Raw genomic sequence first — 10084 nt, 5'->3', positions numbered from 1 at the left:
TAGGGCTGGACCCCTCCCATCTACCCCCATGGCACGATGGAGCTGGAGAAGCAGCTGCTGGCTTTGTTTTGCTGCATTTGTCTTTTTTTTTTTTTTTTTTTTTTTAAGCCATTGAAGAATTGAGCCCAGCGGGTAGGTTTCAGTTGCTCCCTCTCCCCAGGGCAGCAGGAGTAGGTCCTGCAGCCAAGTGCAGAACAAGGAGGGGCAGGAACAAGTCTGATGGGGCCAGGCAGCTCCTGCAGGCAAGGACTGGGGACTGTCCTGCTCTGCCACGGTCTCCGGTGGAGGGGCCACGGCCCTGCATGGCTGGTGCTGGCGGCTGCAGAAGGGCTGTCACCCCCTCCAGCTCGTGCCGCAGACAGACGGACACATGCAGGGTCTCGGCAGGCACACGGCCTCCACCCCCGTGCCAGGGGAACGGGAACAGAGCTGCGGTGCAGGCAGCTGAGACCCTGCACTTACGACTTCTGGGGGTGGCCAGGGGGCTGGCGGCCGGTGCGCTCTGAGACGTTGCGCTTCACCTTGGTGCTTGTGCTGGAGGGCTCTGCGTTGAGTGAGGGGCTGGAGCGGGATTTTTTCAGGCCATCGTCCTCCCCACCCGCTGTGTCAAAGAGGGTGGACTCAAATGCTGCCAGGTCCTCGGAGCCAGCCTTCAGCTTGGCCCGCAGCAGCATGGCATAGGTGCCATAGCGGGATTTCTGAGGAGCACAGTGCAGCAGAGAGAAAGGTTGGCAAGCTGGGTACTGTCCTATGACCAGCATCCCCGCAGGGGGGGGGATGCTCATGGTCCCTCCAACCCAGCCAGCATCCCGGGGCAGAGGAATGCTGCCCTAGACCACGTGGTCCTAGACCACGGCAGTGGCAGTGCAATTCAGCTGATGGGATGGGTTGGTCTCATCACTGAGGATGGCCAAACAGGTAGGGGCAGAGGGCCTGAGGGCAGCTCACCTCAAATTCCAGGTACTCTTCCTTCTGCTTTAGCTCCTCGTACTCCTTGCCTTTCACCTTCTTCTCAGGCAGTGAGGAACGATGCTCCAGCAGCTCCGCTGACATTGTCTTGAACTTGGTCTCATGGTTCTTCACCTGCTCCTCCTGGGAAAGGGTGGCACCATGTCAGTGCTCTGCTCTGTCCCCCTGGTAGTGTGAGATGGCCAGGGACAGAACAGGTTTTTCCCCTTTCTAGGAGCAGCCATGACCTCAGCCTCTGCTGCTGGGTTTGATTTTTTTTTTTTTTTTAATAGGAGGCAAAATCACAGACTCTTGGAGGCAATCTGCTCTCACCTCATAGGGGGGGCTGACTGCAGTCTTAAAGCAGAATTTAATCCCTCTAAAACTAGGCTGGTGTTTTTTTTTAATCCTTTCTGCTCTATGAATAACTGCCCTGGTATGCATGAGTGCCAGCTAATCCCCCCAGTCAGTTGCCTTTCAAGGTCCCTGGCAGGACCTTCCAGGCCATCATGTGGGACCACTTTCTCCTCCATGGTCTGACCATCACCTGACTCCAGCCCCACTGCCAGGAACAAGACTTCACTGTCTGCCCCCAGTCTCAGTACCCCTTTTCTCTGTTTTCCCCTTGGCCCTTCACCTCACTGGGAAGGCAGCTGGGCGCATGGCACCACACAGATCCCCCCACAGGGGAATGTGCCACTGGCAGAACCGGGCGTTTGTCCCAGGCTCACCATTGCCCCCCCACTGTGGCCCACCTGAGACAGCCTGGTGCAGGAGCTGGGCAGCAGCGGGCGGCTGAACTTCTTCTGGGAGCCGATGGCTGCGGGGAAGGGGGGCGCAGAGAACATGGCTGCCACCACATTGATGCGCGTGATCCACGAGTGCATCTGTTCGGGGTTCCTGAGAAAAAAGGCCAAAATACAGATGGGCTATCTTTGTCAAAGACAAAGGGTTCTGCTCCGCAGACAAGGTCTGAGTGCCCCAGGCCTGGCCCTGGCCAGCCATGGCACCTGGACTCTACCCACAGCCAACCTGAGCCCAGCAGGGTAGGAAAAAGAGGAGCTGGGCAAAGCTCAGCATTGACACCAGGTCCCTCTCCTTCCAGAAAGGGCCAGGACAGGGCCACAAGGTGGCCCTAAGTCCCATCCCACCCTAGACTCAAGTCAGGGGAGCTCCTGTGCCCCAGCGTGGGGCACAGCCAGGGATCCTGAAGGACTCACTGTGCTTGGAAAAGGAAGACCCTCCAGTCAGCTGTCCTGAGGTAGAAGACGTTGGGTCGCTTGCTGTAGTCAGATGCCCGTGTGGCAAGCGAATGGTGGATGCTAATAGCATTCTTCAGTTCCTCTTCTGCCAGTGCCTTCCCTGGCTTATATTCCTCCTGCAAATCATGGGGTGTTTCAGAGCCAGCTTAGGGATGCACCCCACCATGAGTCAGCTCTATGAGGTTTCAGGAACTTCAGACTGGCTGCAGCAGGGCTTGGAGATCACCCTTCACCAGGCAGCTGCAGACTCTGCGAAGCTCATGCTACACCCCTGGAGAGAGGCTGCACAACCCAGGCAACAGTGGCTTGGCAACAGTGCAGGGGGCTGTTCCCCACTGCCCCCAGTTGCCTGTGTGCGTGCCAGCAGGGAACTGGATGTGCAGCCCAACCCTGCACTCAGGGGAAAGACCCTGGTGCCCCTCTCTTCCCAGCCAAGCCCCCTGCATATAGTGCTCTCAATTAGCAATGCCTTTCACTGCCCAAGCTGTACCCAAGCACCCTGAAAAGAGGGATGCCACCAGGTCCCCAAGCAACAGCTCAGGCATGCAGGGTGCTGAGTCTGCTTAGGTGAGGCTTTGCAAAGCTGTTGTGCTGCAGGTCCTCTCTCACTGCTGTGGAGACTGCTGTCTCTCTGGACTGGGGACAATGCCCCTCCCTGGTGCGGATGTGGGTGGCCTTGCTGCCTACCTTCTGCAGGTAGAGAATCATTCCCTTCAGGATGGCGTGGAAGGGCTTCCAGCCGCGCTTCCCTCGGGGTGCTGCCAGGGAGGAGAGAGCAGCTCAGACATCAGTGTCAGAATTGAGCGGGGGGGAAAAGCCACCCCCCACCCTCTTCCAGCCAGCCCTGCCACGACGCACGTCACCCCACCCCCGGGACGGGCAGCACGCCAGGACTGTCCCTGCGCACCTGAGCCCGTGCAGGCCGTGTGGCTGGCAGATGGTGCTGCTGGCAGGGGGGCCGCTGCTGCCTCCCGGGGCCAGCGCTGTGCTGCGCTCCCCCTGTGCCCCCCCTGTGTCCCTGCCTTGCTGCTTGTGCTCGGCTTCACCACTGCCTCCGTGCTCGGGCATGGGGACAAGGCAGTGCTGCCGGCCAGGTAATGCTGGCTTTGAAGGGCAGCTGCATCTAATCACATCTAGGCAGCATTAGATGGCCAGAGCTTAGGAGGGATTTTATGGGGAATACAGTGAACGTGCCTGGCAGTGCCCAACCAGCTGCAGCCCACTGTGTGCCTTGTCTATCACACCACAGGACCCTTCTCTTCATCCACACAATCCTGCGGCAGGGTTGCAACCCTCAGAGACCCCACCCCAGCACCCTGCCTGCCCCTTTCCCAGTGCTGTGGGCAGGGAGAGGTTTCCAGCTCCTCAACCTAAGGACTGAATTATGCCTGGCACAGCCAGACAGACAGGGCACTGATGCTGGAGGCTGGCATAAAGCTGCAGACAGACATCACATAGTGACCCCTGCCCTGCTTCCCATTTGATTCTGGAGTTCACTGGTGCCCTCTTGCCCCAAGTGCTCCTCATGGGCTCCCCAAGCACCTACTTTTCTTGCAGTCAGGATCAGCGTGGATCTTGCGGACTAACAGCCCATGCTTGTAAGTGGCAATGCTGGCGTCCTGGGAAAAGTCCAGAAAGGGGTTACTGCAGCTGCTGATGCGCTTGATGGACTTCGGGTTGGGATCTGCCAGCTCCGAGAGGGACTTTCTCAGCTCCTCTTCATCTCTGCCAATCAGATTTGGGTGGAGAAAGAGTTTGTTTCCTTTCTGGGGACAGCAAATACCAAGTTCCCCACTGGTCAGTGCCACTTTTAGGCCTGGCTTCTGAAAGGGAAGCCAGGAGCAGCAGACCAAGATGAGCAGTCTTCCATCAGCACTGGTGAGCATCCCAAACCTAGCCATGCCTGTGTGCCCATCTCTCTAGACAGCTGAGGTGCTACCTGGTCCCTTGAAAGACAAGGCATTGGGCTTTTGCTGCTGATTCAGGGTGGGACCCCTGCCTGCCCCAGGGAGTGAGAAGCCTTTTTTTGGGCAGGAGTGCAGCAGATGCCAGCCAGGCTGATGAGCCAGGAGTGATAGAGGAGCAGTACTCCAAGGCTTGGCACTACCACAGCCCCCCAGCCCATGGCATACAGGCTCACAGGTCTCCAGCTGGTAGGAAGGAGGGTATAGAATGGACTGCCCCCACAAGGAGAGACCCAGGCTCTGGTCCCCACATTTTAAGGGTGGCAGCCAGACCACAGGGTCTAGAGCCAGAGGTGAAGGGGTGCAGGGAAGGTCTTGGGCAGTACCATCCAAGGGCAGAAAGAGGTGTGGGCAGGATGTAGGCAGCCCGCTCCCACTGGGTCACAGCCCCTCACTATCGGGCAGGTTGCACCGGTGCCGCTCCCCCCATCCGCAGGAAGATGTGGGAGCCCGGAGCTGCTGCCCCCCCACTCCCTCAGCCGCTTGCTGCTAATTAAACCCCTCAGCATCTGCCGGCGTCTCCATGGCAGCGGTCGAGTGCATCGCTCAGCGCTGGGTAGCACCAGGCTGATTAATCCCTGCAGCGCAGGCGCTGCCGCTCCTGCTGCTGGAGATGGCAGCTGTGGGCGAGGGTGCAGGCACCCTGTGGGGCCCTGGCACAGCCACAGCACCTCCAGAGCCTGTCTATTCCCACCCCGGGCACAGCCACCAAGGCACAAACCCAGGCCGAAGCTGCAAGAAGCCAACCTAAGGTGGCTTTCCCCCAGCACGCTGGAGAAGGGGCCCCGTGGCAGTGAGAGCAGCCAGGGGTACATTGTCTGCACCCCAGACGAGCTCATCCCAAGCTCCCTCTCCTTCCCTCATCCTCACAGGGGCACCTGCCTTGCTGCATCGTGGTTTGTGCTGCCTCTGGGGCTAGGTGGATTGCCTGCCCACCCAGCGCCATGCAGCCCCATCCCACAGGGGTACTTACATGGCCCACTGCAGCTTCTCATTCTTGATGGAGCCGTACAGCGCCTGCAGAGAAGAGTGGGGCGTCAGCAGGACAGCGGTGCCAGGCTGAGGGTCTGCTCCGGGGGACAGAGGAGGCACGCCAGACTGGCTCAGGGACTCCGGAGCCTAAGGTAACCCCATGTCAGTTTGTTCCAGTCCAGCTCTGACCTGGCTATGCTAGCCAGTTGACCTCAATTTAAGGTTACAGACACCTCATCCTGGGGACCACGGGATCTGCAAACCCCCCCACACTCCAAAGAAATACTGGGGATAGCCCTGGCATTTTGGCCTCTCCTACCCTTTGTCTCTACCTGCCCATGACAGTGCCACCATGTTAGCAGCATAATGGTGAGGCATACCTAACATTTCCAAGTGTTTGGGAGAGCTGTTTCTCCCTATTCCAAGGTGTTCCAGGCTGGTAAAAATGACAGCTTTCAGGAGGCCTGAACTCAAGGAGAACAAGCTTTTGGGACAGACTTCTTTGGTGCATGCCTTCACCCTGCTCAGTGGAACCTCAGCCTGCTCCATGGCCTCCAGAAGCTCCATGCCACAAGACACCACAGCAAACAACTTCACTGCAGTCAGCCACTCACCCTGGGCTGGCAGAGACCAGCTCATGGCAGCACCCAGCACTCCCCAGCAATGCACTGCTCCCCCAGGAGCACACTTTGTGAGAGACTTCAGCACTGCTGGCCTGCACTGGCAGAGACCCTGGCATGCTGTCCTTTATGAAGCCCTCAGAGGACCTTGTCCTCTTGGCTGGTCAAGGCAGGAGCTTGGAGTGGCTGTGGCCTGTCTCTACCCCCTCCTCAGCACTTCCAAACACTTCTCCCTTCTTGGAGACCCAAACAACACCCCTCTGAGCAAGGCAAGGTCTGCTGCCTGTATTTCTGCACAGGAACAAGCTAAGCCTGCCTGCAGCAGGATACTCCAGGGCCCCACTCCCTAGTGTTTGTCCAGTTTGAGCTGGGTGCAAGCCAGCAGTGCTCAGCACAGCTCTGCAGTCAGGGGGGCTCCAGAGAGGGCTTCAATACAGTGCTCACAGAGGGCTTCAGAGCAAGATCTGGAAGGCATCATCCTTGAAGGAAAATAATTGAGTCTTGCACAGGCTGTTCATGCAGCTGTCAACATCCATCACTGGGCCGGAGACTGCTGCTGAGAAATCTTGCTGGTGGCAGAGAAAGTACAGCTGGAGGCGTGCAGGGGCCCGGGAATGCTGGCCAGCAGACAGGCCCCAGTGGTGTCTGGGGAAGGGACATCCATCACTCCCAAGAGGTGCAGCAGCCAAGATGGAGCGGGAACCCAGCTCCTTCCACACTTTCCCGTCGGGGAAATGCTGGCATAGCACCAGCTGGTTTCTCAGAGGAGGAAAGGATCGTCTCAATCTAGCAGGCAGAAAGTAGGGTTCAGTTCTCCCCTGGGAAGACAGGAGACCTATAAAGAGGTAATGGCTTCAGAGCCTGAGAGATTTGATCCCAGACCCATTCATACAGTCCCAGTGCCAGAGGGGCAGGATGCTAACTTGTGAGCAGGAGGTCCAGTGGGCTGGCAGCAAGGCAGCCACAGGAGCAAAGAGACTTAGAGAAGAATCTGGGAGGAAAAGAGCAATCCAGAGCCCTGCAGAACATAATTTGGGAGCAGAGCAGGGGGATAAGCAGGATCTCAGAGCAATGTAGATGATAAGGAGTCACTACGGGAAACAGAAGGGAAGGGATCTTACTGCCAGGGATGCAGCTGAAAAATACTGAGAACCAACAGACACAAAAAGGAGACTAAAAAAAAATGCCACAGAGTTGTGGACACTGCAAACAGCAGAAAAGCACCTCAGAAAGAGTGGGCAGAATGGCACACGTGGCTTGGCTCCCATCTGGCTCATTGGTGATACATAGAAGTGTCAACTTCCTGCCCCAAGGAAGGAAGATCTGAGCCAGCTGAGCAGAGATTTTGGAGGGCCGGAGAGGACTCCAGCCCTGTGCAGGGCTTGCAGGAGGACTGCTGCTAAATGATGAGTGAATGAGCCAATAGAAGAAGATGCTCGAGGAGTAATTTGGGAAGGCACAGTGCTGGATAACAGCCTGGCAGAGTACTGTGTTTCAAAAACCTGGGCCCTGGGACTCTGGCTGAATACTTCAAAGGCTGGACTGCCTTATGGCTTTAAAAGGCTCCAGCTGCCCTGCTACAAGCCCCAAGAGCATTCCACCAAGCCCATTACCAGCAGGGGCTGCCAAGTACCACCTCAGAGACAGGAAGCAGGGGCTGTTCAGCACTCCTGTGCAAGGGGACAGTGGGAGGCAAACAGGAAAACTGTGCGATTGAGAAGACAACACAAAGCTTTACATCGACACTTAAAACCTGCCAAAATTCTGCTTGGCTAAACACCAGCCCAAACCAAAACCAATCTCAGGTACAAAGCTGGTGGACTCAGCCCAAGTCCTAGCTGAGGACATGCATTCCAGCCACAAAGCCCACCCTGCTGTTCTGGTCCTGTAGCAGAGCCACTGGCTGTCAGTCCACAAAATTCTGGTGCATAGATTGTTTCTGCTGGGGAAGTGCAGGTGACGCAGGTTCCCGAAGCCTAACTCACAGCCACGTCAGCAGAGACCAGAGGCACCAGATTCATCGCTCAGCAGGTCCCTCTCTCTAGACTCTCTTTGCTCCTTGGATTCATTTCCCCTGGGCCAAAAGTACAGCAACTCTTTGGCATCTCTGAGCTTGCAAGTTCTACCCAAGAGAAAGCTGGGCACTGGCCACATGCCATTATGGATGATGACCCCAAGCATGGTTGGGTTTTTTTGCCATCGCTGGGTTATGAGCTCACTGTTGCAGCATGCCAGGCCAATCAGCCAGTTCTGTCCTAGACATGCGCAACGCTAAAGAGACCTAGGAATGTCTCTAGGGGATTTCTAACTGAATCAACATCTTTCTTTGGTGCTTTCCCTCCCAAAAGCAGGCTGAGAGGCTGTCCATGTGCCCTGCTCTACCAAACGTCTCAAGGACAGTTGAGGGGCTGCACTGGCAAGAGGCAGGTGGCTCTGATGTTCTCGCCCAGCCATGCTGGGGACAGCCTACGTAAGCAGGGTAGGGAGAAGACACCCGCCTTCAGCTCCTCAGCTCAGATCAGACCAGAGGCAAGATCCAGTGATGGTCTGTGGAGCTGAGCAACAAGCTGGCCTGAACACAGCTTTGGCATGGGATTGCACTGAGGGCTGTAGCTCAGCACTCAAGTAACATATAAAGGTTGAGGCAGGAATTTCAGTATCTGGATGAGCGTTTTAACCCTTTCTGGAGTGCTTCTTTTATGCATCATAACTCTTATGGATATATCCCCTTTCCAGTCTGCTAGTTCCTCTACTAAACACAATGCTCAGCTCTCCATGCAGCAAGGTGCATATCAAGGCTTTCCTTCCTCTTTGTCAGCCCTGTGACCAGTCATGGGTTCATGACATTCAAGAGAGACTTCACAGCCACCAAGCACCTTCCCTGTCATTCTACTTCTCTCTCTGACTGACAGCATTTAAATATGAAAGCTCAATTGCTGGCTGTCCCCAACTTTTTCTTAGCAAAATATCTTTGTTACACCCAGCCACAAAGCTCTGTGAGGTCCTCCAGGCATGCAGACGTCCCAGCTGCACTGATCTGAACAGTAGGGTCCGATCAAGGCTGTATGTCAGATGGAACTGTACCTATGTTGGGTCCCTAATTCACTTTGGCAGGTTCCAGCCCCCCATCCCGCACCTCCTTCACCTCCACAGCATGCACAACCCATGCTCAAAAGCAACTCATCACCTGGCACATACCAGCCCTACTGCATACACCATCATCTCCCTCCCTCCCCCCTTCCCCTCTGCTGCAGAGGGGCTCCTGTGTGCACACAGAGCAGACTGACTTGGGGACAGACTTTTTTTCCCGTAGAAGGGGCTGTCACAGGGACAATGTCTTGTGCATCACCTTCCACCCTGCTGCAGTCATGGGTGGCAGCAGGTGACAGCTACCCATCCCAGCCCACACTTTTGATTCAGTAACATTGTTAGCTGCATCAGCCTCTTTCAAAATATTTAAGCCACTCCTTGCCCAGGCAACTATCATCCCCAGGACAGCAGACCCTTCCCAGAGCAGCCCCACGGCACGGGAAGCAGCGACCGAGCATCTCCCAACTGCATGTTTCCATCCGAGTGCGTCACAACTTAATGCTGCCCCCAGACCGTACTGCGCTATGACAGCACCGCGGCTTGGCACGGCCCCGATGGCCCCACCGGGCTGGTTTTGTCCACGGGGGCAGCCCAAGTAGCTCTGGGGTAACCCTGACTACTCTGCCCCAGCCTGCCTGCGAGGAGGGGGCTGGTGAGCGTTCTTCTCCCGCTACTACACCCGAGGCAGGCACCCGACCGAGGCACGACGCGCCCAGAGACAGCCTGTTCGCTTCTTCCCATCTAGGACCGATGCGCACCAGCCTAACACCTCCAAAACGGTTAACGATGAGGGCTCACAGCGAGCAGGCTCCTGGCAGTAAAAAGCCCTTTTTTGTCCAGCCACTCCTTCCTCTCAAACTCTGCTCGGCTGGGAGCCGGGGCTGCGGCGTTACCCCTCCGCGTTGCCTTGCGGCTCTCCGTGACGCTCAGGTGGGTGCCAGTCTGCCCTGGCTGGGCTGGCCAGGGCACGGCGCAGAGCAGCCCTTGGCAGAGAGCCCGCAGAGCCTGTCACTTATGCTAAGCCGTAGGGCAGGTCCCAGCGGTACGGCTCTGTCCTGGATTCCTCTCCAGCGATGTTTTCGAGCAAGCACTGCTGCCAGACCACTGTAAGCGGCGCAATGTCACCCAGGTCTTGCCGCGCTCCCGCCACTCCCGTGATCGGGGTGGGATGGCGGGGGGGAGAAATCCAGGCTTAGGGACGGGGACCCTCGGGCGGAGGGGGAATGGT

General features: G+C 57.1%; 1 protein-coding gene across 2 annotated transcripts in view; it reads right to left on the bottom strand.

The window, feature by feature from the left end:
• Positions 1-76: 76 nt before the first annotated feature.
• PSD (pleckstrin and Sec7 domain containing) overlaps positions 77-10084 on the bottom strand; it is a 44175-nt gene continuing 34167 nt past the window's right edge. For both annotated transcript variants that reach the window (XM_053983370.1, XM_053983371.1), the window contains exons 12-18: positions 5148-5191; positions 3757-3935; positions 2898-2968; positions 2169-2326; positions 1704-1848; positions 949-1092; positions 77-698 (exon numbers count right to left, since the gene is read on the bottom strand). In XM_053983370.1, the coding sequence (XP_053839345.1) occupies positions 459-698; positions 949-1092; positions 1704-1848; positions 2169-2326; positions 2898-2968; positions 3757-3935; positions 5148-5191 (981 nt within the window). In that variant the 3' untranslated portion in view covers positions 77-458. The remainder of the gene's footprint in view (positions 699-948; positions 1093-1703; positions 1849-2168; positions 2327-2897; positions 2969-3756; positions 3936-5147; positions 5192-10084) is intronic.

Source organism: Vidua macroura, chromosome 8 (genome assembly GCF_024509145.1).
Source record: "Vidua macroura isolate BioBank_ID:100142 chromosome 8, ASM2450914v1, whole genome shotgun sequence".
In the NCBI taxonomy this organism is placed as follows: domain Eukaryota; kingdom Metazoa; phylum Chordata; class Aves; order Passeriformes; family Viduidae; genus Vidua; species Vidua macroura.
The sequence above is the reverse complement of the archived record's forward strand: the minus strand, read 5'-3'. Positions and strand labels throughout refer to the sequence as shown.